This window comes from Mya arenaria, chromosome 15 (assembly GCF_026914265.1).
Source record: "Mya arenaria isolate MELC-2E11 chromosome 15, ASM2691426v1".
Classification (NCBI taxonomy): domain Eukaryota; kingdom Metazoa; phylum Mollusca; class Bivalvia; order Myida; family Myidae; genus Mya; species Mya arenaria.
Genome location: NC_069136.1, coordinates 48,475,567 through 48,496,324, shown reverse-complemented (window position 1 = coordinate 48,496,324; position 20,758 = coordinate 48,475,567). Strand labels below are relative to the sequence as shown.

At 37.7% G+C, this 20,758-nt stretch overlaps 1 protein-coding gene across 2 annotated transcripts; it reads right to left on the bottom strand.

Moving 5' to 3' along the window:
- Positions 1-2,393: 2,393 nt before the first annotated feature.
- Positions 2,394-8,988, bottom strand: LOC128218738 (uncharacterized). 2 transcript variants are annotated; one of them, XM_052926425.1, is made up of 5 exons: positions 8,874-8,988; positions 8,583-8,661; positions 6,086-7,264; positions 5,011-5,250; positions 2,394-3,464 (listed from the first exon to the last, which is right to left on the bottom strand). In XM_052926425.1, the coding sequence occupies exons 2-5, from the start codon at positions 8,650-8,652 to the stop codon at positions 3,451-3,453; spliced, it is 1,503 nt and encodes a 500-aa protein (XP_052782385.1). In that variant the 5' UTR covers positions 8,653-8,661; positions 8,874-8,988; the 3' UTR covers positions 2,394-3,450. The 2 variants fall into 2 exon arrangements, with proteins under 2 accessions (XP_052782385.1, XP_052782384.1); XM_052926424.1 differs by having other exon boundaries at positions 2,394-3,450; positions 8,874-8,987.
- Between the last annotated feature and the right edge of the window lie 11,770 nt (positions 8,989-20,758).

Genomic DNA, 20,758 nt, shown 5'->3' with positions numbered 1-20,758 from the left:
CAATAAATACAACTCTAAAACACTACATTTAATTAATGATATAATTACGAACTACTTCAACTGATGTACCGGCATACATCCGAGGTTGTTTTACATTCAATGTCATTACTGCGAAATACGTTCATGAGGTTTGAAGTTGAAAAACACAGTTGGAACAAAAATGTTTTGAAAACGAGGAAATGGTTTCTTGAGAAAAGATTTTCAATGTTTTTGATATAGGCATATAGTGTAAACTGTCCATGCCCTATTTTGAAATCAGGCCAATGGTTCTGAAGAGAAGAAGTTATGCCATATAGACATATAGTGGAAACTAGCCCGCCTCTGGCTACCATGTTTTCAATATGGGGTGAAGGAATTTGACAGAACGTCACCTTAATAGGAACATAGATTTTAAATAATTCAGAAATGGGGCTAATAGTTTCTGAAAGAAAACAATATCAAAGTTTTCCATATAGGCATATAGTGACATGTTGCCCCGCCCCCGTCGGCCATGTTTTTTTTTTAAGAAGGTCAACTTTAGAACATTTATATGAAAATTGTTTTAAAATCGGGCCAGCGGATTCCGAGGAGAAGATTTTAAAGATTTCCGCATAGACAATTAGAGAAAAGAAGCCCCGTCCCCTAGCGGCCATGTTTATATTAATCACTATGGGGTGAAGGAATTGAATAAAGGATCACCTAAGGAACATTTCTGTGAAATGATTTTCAAATTGGGACAGCGGATTCTGAGGAGAAGATTTTCAAAGATGTTCATATGGACGTATAGTGAAAAGAAGCCCCGCCCCCTGGCGACCATTTTTATGAATCAACATAGGGTGAAGGAATTTGATAAAAGGTCACCTTAGGAACATTTCTGTGAAATTATTTGAGATCGGGCAAGCGGCTTCTGACAAAAGTGTTTTACTTTCGGTAACCAGAGTAATGCATGGAACCATTTTTTATTGAAGGAACCTAGAAGAGTACCACCAAAGGAACATTCCTGTGAAGTTATGTTAAAATTGTCTCTGTGGTTTAAGAGAAGTTGTTTTAAGGAAAATGTTGATGGCGGACAACGGAAATCACCCTATCACAATAGCTCACGCTGACCACTTTGTGCTCTGGTATACTAAAAAGGGGGTATTTAGAAACATGGATTAAAATACCGATTAGACTCTGAAAACAAGCATAGCAGAAACACGAAAATTGTTGGTTTCAGTGTAAGATCGTATTTTATCCGATGATGATCAAAGAAGATTTATGTTTTCACTGGTGGCCTCGCAACTCTTGAAAATATATTTTTCATTGACACTCGTGATATCAAATACGATATTTCACTGAAATCAACAAATAACCCCTATTTATTAAAAATATATGTCACTGTCAATTCCAAATGTAATAGTAATAATTTTTAACTCGGTTGAACTGGAGTTATGTATGATTGTGTCGTTTTCAGCAGTTAAAGCCATCAAATAGTAGCTGCTACACCGCCATGTGAAGTTCCATCAAGCGTCAATAATATTTGATTTTTTAACTTTTGCATTTCCGGTAGAGCTGGATTTTGTAAAACAAATGTATATATGTAATGGGATGTGAAAACTGTGTATCCAGACGGTAGCTCGGACGCGAAACCCTTCCTGACAGGGTCGGTGCTCTACCGACTGAGCTTCCAGGCCACGTGCACACTTTCTCAACACCGTTATTGGTGACGGTACCGAGACATATCTAACAAATACCTCGGCACCTCAGATCACGCCGAACTCCCTTTTACCCACTTTTACACAAATCTCAAATTCTAAAATATTTCTTGAGACAAACGAGTAGGCAACATTTCCATTTATGATCTGTAAGTCTTAAAGCTGCACTCTCACAGATTTACCGTTTTGACAACTTTTTTTTATTTTTTGTCTTGGAATTAGCCATTTTTTGCGTAAATATCAGCAAACCAATGATATAAGACAGCTGACCAAATATCAGATCGCAGATTTTCATATTTGGGCTAAAGAATTAATGTTTTATGGCTTAAACCATTTCTAACGGTTTAAGAAGAATGCATAAAACATCATTTTTTAACATAAATATGAAAATCTGCGATCTGATATTTTGTCAGCATTTTTATATCACTCGTTTCCATGCATTTCCGCATAAAATGGCTCGTTCCGAGAACAAAAAAGTTGTCAAAAGGTTCAATCTGTGAGAGTGCAGCTTTAATGTCAATTACACGCTGACATCCATAGGACGCCAATATTGGTCAGATCAGACAATGCCGTCATTTAACGTTGTTTTATGTTCAGCGATGTCGCGTCCTGAACCCTTCGTGCGACTTACGTCAGGTGCGTGCTGGGGAAAGATATTCCCTTGTACGGGTACTGTACACCAGTTTGCAAAAAAATCGGGTTAATTGAAAAGTAAACAAGTCAATTTATTGTTTCCGTTTAATTACACATCTCATAGGTCTGAAATTGTAACAAACAATCACGCGGAATAAATAAGGGATTTCAAAATATAGATCACATACGAGACAATGAATTATGCTAATACATCAAACATAACAAACTGTACGGTAATGTGTTGAAGTGGAACGACAAAATCTCTTGCAACTTTAACTTAACGCATTTTTAATGACCATATACCAACAAACACGACATACATCAAAATAAATGATGATGTCTGCTCAGTTTCGTCCAATCCACAATTTTCATTCTTTCGAAAATAAACAAAAATGAAAATTATTAGGACAAATTACCTTAATAGGTTTATTTTACCACAGAAAAGGACAAAACAATTTGGTTCACATGTTCTTAATAAACGAAATACAATATTTTATATTGGTCTTTCATTTTACCATTTCAGATGAGTTTGACGAATCGTTACTCTAGACGGTTTACTAACTTCAGCTAAAACGGCTACGTATATATACGTTATGCGTCCTTAGTTATCGGCAATCTCACATCCAAACCGTCAAAACCGCAAGGCAATAATATATGCGCATTTATTACGCAGATTCTCGTCTGTTTTATTTAACTGAGGCGATAAATTGTAGTTAAGATATGCATGAGGAAATTAGAATTCTTAATATAAAATTATTTATTTGCATTTGAAAGGCAGTATCATGATTTGATAATCATTTGGGACGATGTATATAAAACCTCAAATATTCTAGAATCCAATCGTTTCGACTTATTGATTGGTATAAAAAAACACACTACCATACTGTTGATGCGAACACATTATTAATATCTTTGATTAAGCCACAAATATTTCTTAATGGGATACCAATACACCTTATACTTTCATTGGCGATTATAACGCCAATATGACGTGGTATATGTTAATTGTTGCAGAAAAAAAAATGTCTGCATCATTTTTGTAGTCTGCCTCAACCGCGAGATCCGCTCCCGCGTCCTCTGCTAACCGATAGTCGTCTGTTTTGTGGGGGTAACACCATCCGCGCTACAGTTGGACTCATGGTATCTAGAAAAAATTAACTGCAACATAGAAAGCTAAATAATTATATGATCCTTTTTTTTCAATTACATGTATATAGTAAAATTTCAAAGGTTGTATATGTAAAATTTGTGATATATATTCCTGAAAATGATTTTTGACACGTGAGGAAAAAGATAGCCTACGAGCGTGTATACGTTAAATACTTAACATGAGTTGCTATTTGGTACAAATACAAATGAAACGAGAATTATTGCGCATTGGTAAAATGACGTCAGATAACAAATAATTATTTTATTAAAATAAAATTTGGGACGTCTTAAGTTGTCTTCTACGATATTTTAAGACAATTAATATAAATAATTTAAGGTTTGTTCGTGTTTTCTCGTGAAATCTGCAAAAACCTTTTGGAGTAAATTACAACCTCTTGTATTAAATGCAAGACTTTCAACTTTTTTTAGATACCACTCGAAACAAGCGCCGTCATGTGATAACTATTTGTATTATTATATTGCTTAGAGAAAACTTGACGTTTATTTAAGGCATGAATTGCGGTATTGGTGTCATTATCTGATTGGGGATGTTTAAGTGTGTAGAGTCCAAAGGACTCCACGCGTACTTTAACGAGCCCAACTGCGTTCATATCCCCGATAATGACATCAATCCCGCAATTCATTCATTATATTTACACCAATAGTTCATTATTTCATTCAAGAATTGAAAAAATGCTTCAACGTAAATGCCTTACAGTAATCATTCTCACCCATTCTGTAAATAGAACGACCCGACCGTAACCGGTAACAGTTTGTCAAATAACGTCACAATAACGCGGCAAAACATCAATCACTTAAAATCACTTTTAAACGTAAAATTGAAACACTAATGGAAACAATACATTTAACATATCATAAATTAACACTTTCTAAAATGTCTATTTATGTTTTAAGGGACCTGCTGACACAATACAAACAAAAACAAGATCAACAGTTTTCATGTATATTGTTATGATATGATTCGCGATCCGAACATATCCGTATATGTTGCGTTCATCGGATGATAACCGCAATTGCCGAAAGGCAGTTCATTTAAGGACTGGAAGCCGAGGTGTAAATATGTTGTATTAATAACGCTCAATGGTTTATGACGTCATTTCTTATTTCAATATTGCACTCTGAGTGGATTTGAGCTACGAGACTATAAAATTTGACTATTATTCTATACAAGCGTGTTGTTGAAACCCCTTCGTTAACGACGCATACTCAGCTGTAGAATAGTTTGATCATTTCCCTCATGATAAAAGCTTATTTGAATTTTTGCTCACGAGTTCTCGTGCGTTCACAAAGCATTAACAAACGAAACAATGCGATAAATCCTTAAATGAATTCACCTAAATAGTTTTTTTTTCCTATCACGTGTATCTTATTGAGCATTAAACCATTGTATACACTTGTTAATTAATTCAATTTTGCAGCTGTCAAACTGCCTTAAATAAATTCGCACATTGTCAGTTAGGTTCTACATTATGCTTTATGGCGTACGATCTAAATGTTTCTGTTTCTAATGCTATATTATCAGATGACAACTCACCAGTATTCCCCTGGCGATTTCCCAAGGCCTGTCCACGCTGGCTGTCAATACTCGTCTGCCTCTGCTGCTCGCGTATCCTTTGTCGCGCGCGCCGTCGCTCCTCTGCGCACTCCCGGCGTAACAACCGGTAGCGCTGCTTGTCACGGCCCAGGCTTGTGAGGGACGCCATCCCAAGGATGCGACAAGTGGGAGACAGTTCCGCCTCGATATTGGCTGCCGTTCGGGCCGCTTCTGAGTTGGCTGTTGAAAGGAAACAAATATGGTTCATTGAATATAGACTACAGTGATTGTTCATTTATGTTTTGCTTGTTTTAAAAACATTTCTCAAAAAGATTTTCTCTTTAGTTTCTTCATGCATTTTTATTGAGAGCATGCAAGGTTACCCGGGTAACAGCGGGCATGGTACGTGTTTATTGATTACCGTGTATGCTGGTGCATATACGAGTACATGTACAGATCGGTGTTTCCTGAACGTGTACCCGTGTCCAAGCTTACTACCCATCCATGCTCTATTTTTAAAGATGTATTCTAACTCCCAAAGAAGGCATACCTCAGTTAAAAGAAATGTTTCAATCTACCAAAAAATATACATAAATGTCGAAAACAATAGTTCTTACAAAGGATACCGAGTTAAATTTGAAAGAAATATGCCAAAAAAACGGTATTTTTAACATACGACACGATAATAGATCAGAGTAAATGTTTTAGCACTCAATCTAATATTTTTGTGTTTTCAGCTGTTAAATACACGATTACAACCTTGTTGTCAGTAATTCATAGTTTCAACAAATGCATTGCTAGCATTTAGTAAGTAGTTAAAGGTTTATCACTCAAAATGTATGTGTGTTTTACATGTGTTATGTATTGATTTTGAATAAGAGTGTCACTTTAATATTATTCATTTTTGTATGGTTAAGATGGACGTAAACATAACTATCGCGTTTGTCGGAATCTTACGAGAAACTATGAGCATTGTATATTAGTGATATAACCTTTTAGTTTAGATTTGCACAAGAGTATGATGACCAATCTAGACGATGATCTAGCAATAGACATGAACACAAACAAAACTTACATTTTTGAATGACTGGTCCTCTGGGCTGGCCCCTACCCTGGACACTACCACCTGAAAATCCCAACCAACTAGCAATACTCGCAACCACGCCACGCTTGGGGGTCGTGCTTTGCACGGGGGTCGTCAACGGTGTTGTAGTACGGAGAGGAGTGGTTGTTTGGATGGTGGTTGAACTGGGCGTTGTTGATTCTGTCGTTGTTGTAGTGGTTGTTGTGGGTGTTTCTGAAACAGGTACTAGTGGGTCCACGGGCCTTAGGTCAACAGGGGTTAAATCGATCGGCCCTAAGCCCATTCCGCCACCAAATGGAACCAAATCGGCAAACCCAATGGCACTTCCGTCTCTAAACGTATTAGTAGTTGGCGTTGTTGTTGAATCTGTAGAAGGTTGGCCTACCGGTCCGATATCGATAGGTCCAACAACCTCACCACCACCAGCCGCAATCTCGTTTACCGGAGGCTCTTGTGGTGGTTGATCGACCTGACCTAACGATCCCACAGCTGCTCCTCTGCCTAGCCAGTTTTCTGTGGGAAAGAAGGTATTTGCGGTCCCGTCTTGGAGATTCACAAACGATTCACCACTGGGCATCTGTGGAAGAAACCAGTCAATTTTTGTCGACTCTCCCCTTCCTTGGGCGTTGGGTTCATTTCCTGTAACACCTGTTACCGGTGTATTTCCTGGATTATTTGTTATCTGGCTCTGGTTTTTTGTTGGATTCAGACGATCTGTGTTTTGGTCAGACGAACGTGGTACTTTTAAATTCGGGTCAACGAGTACATCATTTTGCCCAATTGGCATACCACTATCAATGTTTGCGCCGCCAAGTTGTGTACCCGTGTTTTCGGTTGGTGGCTCCACTGGCGAAATCAACACACCACTTCCTGTTTCTGTTTTGGAATCGCCTCCGGTTCCTGTTTGTGAAGCAGACGGAGGCCCGACAATTGGAAAGGAGGCGGTATCAGACGGAACGGCGTTGTTAGGCGGGAAATTGGAATCCGGAGGAATACCGCCGACGGGCGGAAAAGCCATGTCGGTAGACGAAGCATTATCTTGGGGGGACACGGGCGGGAAACCGATGTCCGACGGAAACGAGGAGTCGGATGGAAATGCATCATCTGTAGGAAACTCCCACGGTTCCACTGGATTTAAGAACGCGAAATCCTGAAAGTTTTGTAAAAGGCCTGAAAAAATAAAAGATGTTAAAGAATAGTGTTATACAAGAACGGCATTGTCCAAAAGCTTTCGAAAAGGGGTTAAGGATGTACTACCGATTTACACCCATCCCCCATCGGGGGATACAATGGAAAGTTGTATCCTTCATTGAATCCACAGTGGCTTGATGACAAAGGCTCATTAAAGTCACAATAAATAATTTCAACTAGCCAAAATTATATTTTATACATACTTGAACATGTATATTGTCAATATAATAAATTGCCATAAACATAAAATGAGATTTAAAAAAAATAAAAAATACCCTATACATATTACAGTATAGGGTATTTTTTTTTTCAAATATCATTTTATGTTTATGGCAATGTATTATACTGATAATATACATGTTCAAGTATGTATAAAATATAATTTTGGCTAGTTGAAATTATTTATTGTGACTTTAATGAGCCTTTGTCATCAAGCCACTGTGATTGAATCCACTTCCCCAACAGTCTCGTCAATAGTTATATATATATACAACAGAACAGAACAGAACAGATTTTATAGTCTACATGTTTGCTAATTGTATACGTAAGCCATTTTATTCTATGAATTTGCTGACGGGTCATGTTGGCCTATTTATAGTTTGTGTTATATTTCCTTGAATTATCTTTTTCCTTCTTCTTCTTCATGCTACTGCCGTAAGATGATGAAACGTTCGCGAATTGTTTCTAGTTAAGCACTTCGTTAACGGGTTAATCATCTAGCTATCTAGTTAACCAGTTAATCATGTTAATTTGTATGTGGGATTCGCAAATCATATCTAGATAACCAGTTAGTGCAAGAAGCCATAAATACGAATCCAATTAGTTTACCTGTTATTATGTTACGTATTAAGTGGAATTCGTAAACCATAACTAGATATTAACCTGTTAGTGTTAAACAGCAAGTTAACAGATGGCAGTTTTGGGCACTTTCAAGCCTGGTTTTAGTCATGTGATATTTATCTTACCGAAAAGGTCTCGCGAGTTTTAACTGAATAGCTAGAAATATATATAAAAACAGATGGTTAATACAAAACAATTCGCGAATGTTTTCATGTTGTCTTACGGCAGGAATATGCCACTATACGAACGTTAAGATGTTATCTAACGGCAGGAATATATCACCATACGAACGTTAACATGTTATCTAACGGCAGCAATATGCCACCATAAGTTACAGGAACAGAAATCTCTGATAAGTTTTTTTTTTGTAACCTTAATAATGAACTATGACTGTAGTGTTATGTTGTCAGATTATTATCATGCCCTTTGATATTATTGCAGAATATTATTGACTTACCAGCATTAGCGAATGAGAAGGAACTCCAAATTGTGGCTAATAGCAGGCAGCTGCGTAACATACACGCCATTTTATGGGTCTGTAAAAGTATCACCAACAGCAATTATAACAAATATATAACTTTTTCATTTTAGCAAATTATAAGATACCACATTTATACTGCATTTAATCGTATCGTTTTTGATGTTCGTTTATTTGTTTAAAGATATCAATTACATCTAGCGTTCAATTATATATTAAACGTATTTATTTTGTTGATTTTAGCGTTTAAAATTATAAATAAAATCTTACATGCAAAATATCCTTAAGTTAAGACTTAACACACTATCTGTACAATGGACTTGCAGCCATTTATTTCCGCATGTACTTATATCACCGTCTGTAAAAACACACCTTACGTTTTTCACACCGCACGTGACGTAAACTTGCGTTAACGGCGGTACGGCAGTATACGTTGACATTATTTACAAATGATTAATTGAATGTGGAAGTCACGCTACACGGTAGTATGGTATGTATCTGTAATGTGACTGTTTGAAAGCACACAAAACTTCAATACTTTACTATAAAATGTGTGTTATCTGGTAAAGGCCGGGTTTAACAAGCTCAAAAAATGGTTGGCATGACATCAACATTATAAATGTGTTTGTTTTATAAGTTATTCGTTTTGCCTTCTGTCATTATCTACGTAACTTTCGAAAGAATAAGGGAAGAAACAGTAGTGCTTACAATGAAATACCTTCAGTGATTGGTTATCGAAAATTACTTGCGAAACAATTATCACCATGTACGTACTAGATAAATGATCATTTTTATAATATATGGATTGCGAGCGGGTAATTGATATTTCATCCGTTAAAAAAATCAGATATGTCAAGAGATTGAATACAGAAAACATTTTGGTAAATCCATTTTATTTTTTTGCTGAAACCCCAACTCGCAAATACCAGGCGAAACGCAAAAACGATTGACTTTAACACAAAAGGGATAGCAGGTCATAATAAGCTGTTAACCCTAAAATGAGTATATGCCCGCGCAACTTGATAATAAAACGCAACCCATTGAATCAGGAATGAGCAAGAAATGACTCGTCAAAACGGAAGTTGCTAACATCAGACAATCAGACAATTCCTTGAAATCTGCTTTGAGTCTTCAGAAACTCTGTAAGTGATTGTATATATGATTGAGACCGACATACACAACATAATGTCAGTGACAGTAAGGACATTCAAGCCCAGAATTCTACTATGGGTGCGGATATTCGTACACTGGTTGCATGAAATCCCCCAGGCTGAAGAAATCCGTCATATAAAATGCAGGAGTATGCATGACAAGTTTGTATATGTTGGTTTTCGCGAAAATAATTTCACCCACTCTGAACCTGAGTCAAGCACAAATATCACTGAGCAAACTCTCCGTAAATTCATTCATTAAGCCCCAGTCCTACCGACCTCCCGGACTGTCTCGGACTAAAATTTAGCCGCTCTTTGATAAGATCAGTGTTGGGTCCAGGCTGATCTGGGGACAGTAGGGGATGGTCCTGAATGATGAGGGAGAACACCCCGGCAATTTAAAACTGTTGTGGTGATTCCTGGAGTGTTTTTCAATCCGGGGTAGTCCGGGAAGATCCATATAGCGACCGTGTTGGCACTATGAAGGTCCGTAGTGACACCGTGTTGATCTTGGCGATCCGGCATGTTTTGTTGGACACGGATCATCCCGGGGCTGTCCGTGTTGGGTCCGGGACAGTTCGTAGCTGATACGGGAAGGTCCGAGACTGTCCGTTATGCTGCCGTGATGGCACCGTGTTCATCCGTTGTTGTACCGTGTTGGGTCCTTGCTGATCCGATGTTTTGAGACGGTCGACTCAATTTCAACGAGGACCACCTCGGATCACCCCGGATCAAGATATCTCTTGATCGGGGTGTTCCGTGTTGGGTCCCGCCTTGGTGTGACTGTAGCTTTACATATGATATTGATACGAACATTGATATAAACATAAACAAAATATAAAGGTTAATGGCATCCATTGCATCGGGTCATTCGGAGCTCCTCGGCCATATCTTTTCAAAAACAACCTCGGATGTATTTGGACGGCTTACATACACAAAAAGAGGTACGTTTAAGTCCGCTGCAAGTAGATCGCGTAGTAATTTTATTTAGCAGTTAGCAGTTAAACTTTATGTCTTTACTCTTGAAAATTTTAATTATGTTTGCAATAATACACTTCACTGGTAATCAATTTTAACTTATATCAATCAATACAACTCTAAAACACTAAATTTAATTAACGATATATTTTTTAATTTTTTCTACTTCAACTGATGTACCGGCATACATCCGAGGTTGTTTTTGAAAAAAAAATGGCCGAGGAGTTCCGAATGTGCATCAGGTACATTAATAAGAAAACCGTCCGGAGGTGTACAGACCAGACCGATGGTGGCAATTCAAACGATACAGTGATCGCGAGTTTATCCATGAAACTGGCATCTAACTGAATATGACACATTTAGTATTACATAAATGAACAATTTCCTCCCGAGTTCGAAAACGCCATAGGCAGCTGTTCCCAGTGACGAGAAACCAGAAAGCAATTCCCCAGTGCTGTTTAGTACGAGGAAACCTGTACATTTGGAAGAAAAGTAGACGCCCCAAAACTGAGACGATTGTGTACCCTATACAACGGAACACGCAGACACGGGGCACTGTTGTGCGTGAAACAAAGCACCCGGAGCAAATTGACAGTATCAGAAATGGCGCCCCATCCCTGCATATGTATCAGTGTGGACAAACCTACCGACGACGCATAAACTCCATTTTTGTCAAAAAAAAACGTATTGGTGGAATCATGAAGTTTCCTGATAGATAGATTGAGTGACATACTAAGCAGTATGATGGTGACATTTAGTTGTCATATATATGTCTTTTAATTGATGTAAAACATAACCGATGCACATAACTACTGTCTATGTAAACCTATATTGCAAGACGGGTTTTAATTGGGCTCATGGCAAGAAGGAGGGAGGTTGGCAATTGTTCCTCCAAAACTGCTTTTCGTTATAACCAAATAGTTTCTGCTTTTCGTCATAGCAAAATAAAACAATTTAATATTTCTATGTAGTGTGTGTCTCATTTGTAGGTATGAATATATCCTGGGGATAGAATATGCATTCCGAGACTTCCGTTTTAAGGCAAACATGCAGAATATATAGATAAACAACTTTTCGGAGCAGAAACGTAATTTGCTTTTCGCTATAACAAACACTATTTTGTACATTATCAGCATTTGCCCACGATTTTTGAAAAAACTAAAAATTGCTCAACATATCGCTCAGTAACCGAGTATAGTGTACACTTTTCCGCTTAGCCTCCGTTATGTTTTATAAAAATTGATATGAAAATATCAAATTACAGCGATAATCATTTCCGATCGAGCGGTATTTTGCTTCACGTTATAACAAAATGTGACGTCACAAACCACGTGGTATGTCCACACTGTGTATGGTCGTTTGAACTTTGCCACACCAAACCGCTATAGTTTACATACGCAACGGAGCAGGCCGATAATTAAGTCCCTCACCCGACTGAAGAAACATTGCTTAAACGTCTTAAAGAGTCCGAGACCACAGAGAACCTCGCCGGACCTCAAACCGACATCGCCACGGTAAACAGCGACACAGAACGACAAGGCCAGGACAGAGGTGTTCAACCCTCATAACAGACTTCGAATGATGCAAGTACATGTACGTCGAATGGTCAAATTATAGGTCAAACTATTGAAATTAAACTTTGTCATTAAAAATGAGAAAACTGTTAACAACATCGCGAAATTTGTGTCCATGCTATGAAACTTAGAGAAGATAGATTAAAAACTTTAGCTGCTTCTTAGAAATAATCATCTGTACAGTCAACATATTTGGTTTAAATATATACCGTATATACAGTACATATAGACTACTTTACTAAGCATATTAGCACATAATATATACTTTACACTTGTAACTGTCACAGTTTACAGTATCATTATCATAATTTAGTATTATATGCATTTAACATATTTGATTGTATGTACATGTGTGTTTGTAAGGCAAATTATCTCGATTGCCAATAAACTTTGAAACTTTGAATTAAACGTCTTGGGCATCGTATCGAAGCAAAATTTCATGGAATTCATTTTTCTTGTTAACACATTTGTGATGATTTGCCTCCAAGAAAACAAGACAGATTGTTAAGACCAAGTTAAATAAATAAATAAAACTACGTTGTATTCTAAACATCGCCAACAGGTTGTTAAACGAAAATCAGAAGGTTTATGTGTAAGGATTTAAAATGATTTATATAAAAAAAATAATATGTTTTTGACACAGATTTCAACCTGATTATGTGTGGTATATTCGATATCTAAAAAAACACAGACTATAACAGACATACCATGAAAAACTGTAAGATAATTAATTCTCAGATGTAGTCTACGATACTTTATTATTTAAAGTGATACTCTTATTCAAAATCAATACATACACATATATAACAAACATAAGTTTTAAGTAAACTACTTACTATATAATGCATTTAAGTAAAATATTTATTACTGTCTATTTAATAGCAGAAAGCACAAAAATATTAAATGATTGGTGAGTGCTAAAAGATATACTGTGATAAACTATAGTCTCATAAGGTAGAATTACCGTGTTTTATGCTCATTTATTTCAAATTAAACTCGGTATCCTTCACAAGAACCGTTGCCTTCGACAATTATTCATCCTTTTTTAATATTAAAACAATATGACTAATTGTGGTAAATCTAATTTGGGAGTAAGAGTGCATCTTTAACGATGCGAGCATGTGTAAAAATAGATGCAATACAGGTCTTACCGTGAAAATTTACGGATATAAATTTATCGATTTTGTTAAGCATAACTGCGTGCATGAATGAAAAGAGATGTTTTCGGTCAGACCATGTGCAAACCTGTAAGCACGGTGGACTACTTTATTTCAAGCAGAATTAGTTTTATAATATAGTTGATTTATGTATTCACGAGTTTTGTACATTGTTTAACGAGCGTTGATCTTTTAGTTTGTTGTAAATAAACAATAAGTAAAGAAATAACTTCACAACAAAAACACTCCAAGATGATTGTGAAAAACCTCAAAAAGTGTTCGGATTTGTGACCTTAGCCAGTAGCGTTTTGGGGAACACTACGTTGAGCGTTTCGTTACATGGAAAAATGAGATTTCTGCCAAACTATTTGGATAAATTCCGCCGCAGGACAAGAGACAACAATATAATTTATATTATACCTGTAAAGTCCAAAATGCATAAGGCATAGTTGTATGATGATAACAAACCAAATGATTTTGGTGGTAATATCAATAAAAAATATATATGGGGCGTAGTATGATACCTATGATGACACGTGTTTACTCACCGAATGAGACGTGATGCAGCTGGATCACTAGATAAACGCCATGTTCCATATATCATATACCTAACTATTTATTCCTTTTTAGTTTTCGGTTTTAATCTGTCAAGTGTCCAAAGAATGGCTAGCAAATATGTAAATGTTACGAATATGTATGAATATGTTACGTACTTTCGCGAGTTGAAGTCAAGGGAGGCTACTCTAGCAAAACAAGTCAGTAGTTACAAAATTAAATTCATTCAGCAAAATAAAAGGAAAATGTTTATTATCCCAGCAAAATAAACAAATGATATTTCAAAAACAATTATTAAATGTCACAGCAGAAAAAACCATAAACGGTACCTTTTTACGAGTGTAAAGAAATCGTTACTTCCTGGGAACATCACGCGGCCATTTTAACAAAAAGGAATGTTCGTAGGATTTTGGGCGATGAATATAATGCAGCACTGAGTGCAGTTTCCTGAGTCAATCGCTTTCACTATCGATGACGCGAATTTGCCTTTTTGTATTGGCGACCGGCTCATGTTAATGACGTGACAATTTATGATCTTCGAATTGGCAAACAACTAGTTGTTTTCATTGATCAGAACTATTCTCTGATTCGTGCTTATCCTCATGCTTCTTTGAAAACCATGCTCCTGGATATAGTACAAGCATTATATGACATGACCTCACACAAATTGCAACAGAATTCCGTTCAACTGGTTTATTTTTATAAATATGTCATGATAAGCGTATCAAAAGTCCTATCCAAGTGGTGGAAAGTATTCCAAAGAACGGAAATCGGTGATGGCATTTTCCCCGTTGTCACCCATGTTAAAAAAAGTGTTTTTGTGTATATCTGCTTGTAATATGTACATGGTACTTGTGGTGTTAGTAAAATAAGGTTTGTAATTTGTATCTAAAATAAGACAGGTTTCACCACTTTTTTTGTCACGCCAAAGTAGTTCCTAGACTTCATACCGTAATAGCATGACACGGAATCAGAGAACGACAGTATGGTGATACGGAATTTTCAATACGGTGTGCTGTATTTTTACTTTCTGAAATCGAAACGGAAATCGAAAGGCATATAATAAACAACCGTATATTAATCTATATGTTTTGACAAGTTTGGTCTCTAGTCCCTTTAAGGTAACAGACAAAGACAAAATCTACACGCAAGATGTGAGGTACATAATTATGTGGCAAACATACAAAGATATCACATACAAAGAGATCATTAACATGACATCATTTTGTGAAATTGTCCTTCCAATAATGTTTATTTTAATTTATCTTTGACAAGTTCTAAAATGTCCTAAACAAGTGTTGCTATTTTCACCTTTAACGATTTACTGTAATGGGACATTTATTTTTATTTAATGTCAAAAGTAGTAGTAGTTGTTGTTGTTGTTGTTGGGTTTATAAAGGTCTCCCCACGCCCTATAGTGGCTGCATTATGGCTTGACCCCGTCACATCCCCAAGTGTGACTGAAACATATTTTTGAGGCCAAAGAGGGAGTTTTATTACCACCGTTTTGTGGTATTTTCGCCAAACGAGTAAGTTTGAACCCCAAATGCCGCGGGCCCTACGAGGAATGACATATTGAGTGGTCCCACAGCTCTGCCTATTGGATAAGGTTTTATTTCTTTGGTCTTAACTTATTGTAATTTAGAAATTGGATAGCAAGCGTGCCTTAAAAATCTTTAACTAATGTGAGTTTGGTATTTTTAAATGATGCACAAGACTCGCGGACAGGTCATTGGCAAGAAAGGGTTTTGAGAACAGGAAGTTTCATCCAGTCTCATATAAAAAGTAGCAACAAACAGTACTTTTTCAACCTCCCGTTTTTTTCCAGACATCATCCGGGCACCGGAAATCACCCCGGCGTCAAATAAACAATAGATGTGACACAGTCTTCATTTGCATAGGGTGAACTTTTTGTTGTGACAACTTCTTCGTCGACCTAGGATGAATCATTGGTGTGACAACGTCTTCATTTGTTAATGTTGAACCATATGAGTGACACTGTCTTTATTTGTGTATGCCGAACCTTATTTGTGACACTGGCTTCATTTGTCTATGTTGAACCCTATGTGTGACACTGTCTTTATTTGTTTATGTTGAACCATATGTGTGACACTGTCCTCATTTGTTTATGTTGAACCATATGTGTGACACTGTCTCCATTTGTCTATGTTGAACCATATGTGTGACACTGTCTATGTTGAACCATATGTGTGACACTGTCTTTATTTGTTTATGTTGAACCATATGTGTGACACTGTCTTCATTTGTTTATGTTGAACCATATGTGTGACACTGTCTCCATTTGTCTATGTTGAACCATATGTGTGACACTGTCTATGTTGAACCATATGTGTGACACTGTCTTCATTTGTGCATGCAGAACCCTATTTGTGACACTGTCTTTATTTGTCTATGTTGAACCATATGTGTGACACTGGCTTCATTTGTCTATGTTGAACCATATTTGTGACACTGGCTTCATTTGTCTATGTTGAACCATATGTGTGACACTGTCTCAATTTGTCTATGTTGAACCATATGTGTGACACTGTCTATGTTGAACCATATGTGTGACACTGTCTTTATTTGTCTATGTTGAACCATATGTGTGACACTGTTCTCATTTGTTTATGTTGAACCATATGTGTGACACTGTCCTCATTTGTCTATGTTAAACCATATTTGTGACACTGTCTTCATTTGTCTATGTTGAACCATATGTGTGACACTGGCTTCATTTGTCCATGTTGAACCATATTTGTGACACTGGCTTTATTTGTCTATGTTGAACCATATGTGTGACACTGTCTCCATTTGTCTATGTTGAACCATATGTGTGACACTGTCTATGTTGAACCATATGTGTGACACTGTCTTTATTTGTCTATGTTGAACCATATTTGTGACACTGGCTTCATTTGTCTATGTTGAACCATATGTGTGACACTGTCTTCATTTGTCTATGTTGAACCATATGTGTGACACTGGCTTCATTTGTCCATGTTGAACCATATTTGTGACACTGGCTTTATTTGTCTATGTTGAACCATATGTGTGACACTGTCTATGTTGAACCATATGTGTGACACTGTCCTCATTTGTTTATGTTGAACCATATGTGTGACACTGTCCTCATTTGTGTATGCCGAACCGTATTTGTGACACTGTCATTATTTGTCTATGTTGAACCATATGTGTGACACTGGCTTCATTTGTCCATGTTGAACCATATTTGTGACACTAGCTTTATTTGTCTATGTTGAACCATATGTGTGACACTGTCTCCATTTGTCTATGTTGAACCATATGTGTGACACTGTCTATGTTGAACCATATGTGTGACACTGTCTTTATTTGTCTATGTTGAACCCTATTTGTGACACTGTCTCTGTTGAACCATATGTGTGACTCTGTCCTCATTTGTTTATGTTGAACCATATGTGTGACACTGTCCTCATTTGTTTATGTTGAACCATATGTGTGTCACTGTCTTTATTTGTCTATGCTGAACCATATGTGTGACACTGTCCTCATTTGTTTACGTTGAATCATATGTGTGACACTGTCCTCATTTGTTTATGTTGAACCATATGTGTGACAGTGTCTTTATTTGTTTATGTTGAACCATATGTGTGACACTGTCTTTATTTGTCTATGTTGAACCATATGTGTGACACTGTCCTCATTTGTTTATGTTGAACCATATGTGTGACAGTGTCTTTATTTGTTCATGTTGAACCATATGTGTGACACTGTCTTTATTTGTCTATGTTGAACCATATGTGTGACACTGTTCTCATTTGTTAATGTTGAACCATATGTGTGACACTGTCTTTATTTGTCTATGTTGAACTCTATTTGTGACACTGTCTATGTTGAACCATATGTGTGACACTGTCTTTATTTGTCTATGTTGAACCATATGTGTGACAGTGTCTTCATTTGTCTATGTTGAACCATATGTGTGACACTGTCTATGTTGAACCATATGTGTGACACTGTCCTCATTTGTTTATGTTGAACCATATGTGTGACACTGTCTTTATTTGTGTATGCCGAACCGTATTTGTGACACCGTCATTATTTGTCTATGTTGAACCATATGTGTGACACTGTCCTCATTTGTGTATGTTGAACCATATGTGTGACACTGTCTTTATTTGTCTATGTTGAACCATATGTGTGACACTGGCTTCATTTGTCTATGTTGAACCCTATTTGTGGCACTGTCCTCATTTGTGTATGTTGAACCATATGTGTGACACTGTCTCCATTTGTCTATGTTGAACCATATGTGTGACACTGTCTTCATTTGTCTATGTTGAACCATATGTGTGACACTGTCTTCATTTGTGTATGTTGAACCATATGTGTGACACTGTCTTCATTTGTGTATGTTGAACCATATGTGTGACACTGTCTTCATTTGTGTATGTTGAACCATATGTGTGACACTGTCTTCATTTGTGTATGTTGAACCATATGTGTGACACTGTCTTTATTTGTCTATGTTGAACCATATGTGTGACAGTGTCTTTATTTGTGTATGTTGAACCATATGTGTGACACTGTCTTCATTTGTGTATGTTGAACCATATGTGTGACACTGTCTTCATTTGTGTATGTTGAACCATATGTGTGACACTGTCTTCATTTGTGTATGTTGAACCATATGTGTGACACTGTCTTCATTTGTGTCTGTCGAACCATATGTGTGACACTGTCTTCGTTTGTCTATATTACACTATATGTGTGTCACTGGCTTCATTTGTGTATGTTGAATCATATGTGTGACACTGTCTTCATTTGTCTATGTTGAACCATATGTGTGACACTGGCTTCATTTGTCCATGCTGAACCATATGTGTGACACTGTCTTCAGTTGTCTATGTTGAACCATATGTGTGACGCTGTCTTTATTTACCTATGGTGAACCATATGTGTGACACTGTCTTCATTTGACTATGTTGAACCATATGTGTGACACTGTCTTTATTTGCCTTGGGTGAACCATATGTGTGACACAGTTTTTATTTGCCTTGGGTAAACCATGGGAGTAACACCATCTTTAGTTGTTATTTTGTCGCCATTTGCAACGTATAGGGGAAACTTGTAGACGAATGAAAACGGTGACGCAATTACGTCGGAGGTGCCCCGACGGTCGCGTTCCGTCTGGAATCGAGAAATCTAAAAAAACAAACCGTTTCGAACTTTCTGAGATATCTGCAACATTAACTTCACATTATAAAGTATGGGATGCCACGTTGAAAAGTGACGTTTGATGTCAGAGATGCACGGACGGTCACGTAACGTAAGGAATCGAGAGACCTAAATTACTAGACCGATCCCGACTTCTTAGCATGCGTGGTTCCGGAGATATCTTCGACATTAACTTCCCATTACAAGCTCTGTCGGAGCCGGTTGTCAAGTATGAAAAGTAGCGTTTTGGGGACACGTTTAGGCGTTAGAAACCGGTGACCAAACAACGTCCCAGGCACTCCGACCGCTGCAACCTGTAGGGAATAGGGTCCCTAAATGACAAAACTGGTCCCAACCTCCACACGTGCAGGGATGCTGAGATATTTTCGACACTAGGTACCCCCATTTTACGGTATTTTGGGCGGCATTTTAGCGTATAGGAGAACACTGTACGCGAATGGAAACGGTGACGCAGTGACGTCAGAGATGCACGGAAGGTCGCATAACGTAGGAAATCGAGATACCTAAATTACATGACCGATCCCGACCTCCTAGTTTTCGTGGTTCCGGAGATATCTTAACATTAACTTCCCATTGCAAGCTCTGTCGGAGCCCTTTGACAAGTTGGTGACATTTTGAGGCGTAGGAAACCGGTGACATAACAACGTCTCAGGCACCCCGACGGTTGCATCTTGTAGGGAATATGGTCCCCTAAAGGACTAAACTGGTCCCAACCTCCGCACATGCATAGATGCTGCGATATCTTCGGCACTAGGTAACCCATTTTAAGGTATTTTTGGCGGCATTTCAGCGTATAGGACAACCTTGTACGCGAATGGAAACGGTGACGGAATGAGGTAAGAGATGCACGGAAGGTCGCGTAACGTAGGTAATTGAAATACCTAAAATACAAGACCAATCCCGACATCCTAGCATTCGTGGTTCCGGAGATATCTTCGACATTAACTTCCCATTACAAGCTCTGTTGGAGCCCCTTGACAAGAATGAAAACTAGCGTTTTGGGGACACATTTCGGTGCCTGAAACCGGTGACCAAATAACGTCCCAGGCACCCCGACGGTTGCATCTAGTAGGGAATAGGGTCCTCTAAAGGACAAAAGTAGTCCCAACCTCCGAACGTGCAGGAATAATGAGATATCTTCAATACAGGGTACCCCATTTTAATGTATTTTTGGTGGCATTTTAGCTTATAGGAGAACCTGGTAAGCGAATTGAAACGGTGACTTAATAACATCACGGATGCACGGACGGACGCTTAACGTAGAGAATCAAGAGACCTCCCGACTTCCTAGCATCCGTGGTTCTGGAGATATCTGCGACATTTACTAATTATTACAAGCTCTGTCGGAGCGCATTGACAAATATGAAAAGTAGAGTTTTGGTGACATTTTGAGGCGTTAGAAACCGGTGATCAAATAATGTCGCAGGCACCCCACCGAATTCATCTTGTAGGGATTAGGGTCCCCTAAAGATCAATAGTAGTCCCAACTTCCGCACGCGCAAGGATGCTGAGATGTCTTC

Coding starts and splice junctions, on each gene's coding strand:
- LOC128218738 (XM_052926424.1), bottom strand. CDS start 8,652: ATGGCGTGTATGTTACGCAGCTGCCTGCTATTAGCCACAATTTGGAGT. Junction 7,265..8,582: donor CTTCTCATTCGCTAATGCTG/GTAAGTCAATAA, acceptor TTATTTTTTCAG/GCCTTTTACAAAACTTTCAG. Junction 3,451..5,010: donor AAATCGCCAGGGGAATACTG/GTGAGTTGTCAT, acceptor AATTTTTTCTAG/ATACCATGAGTCCAACTGTA.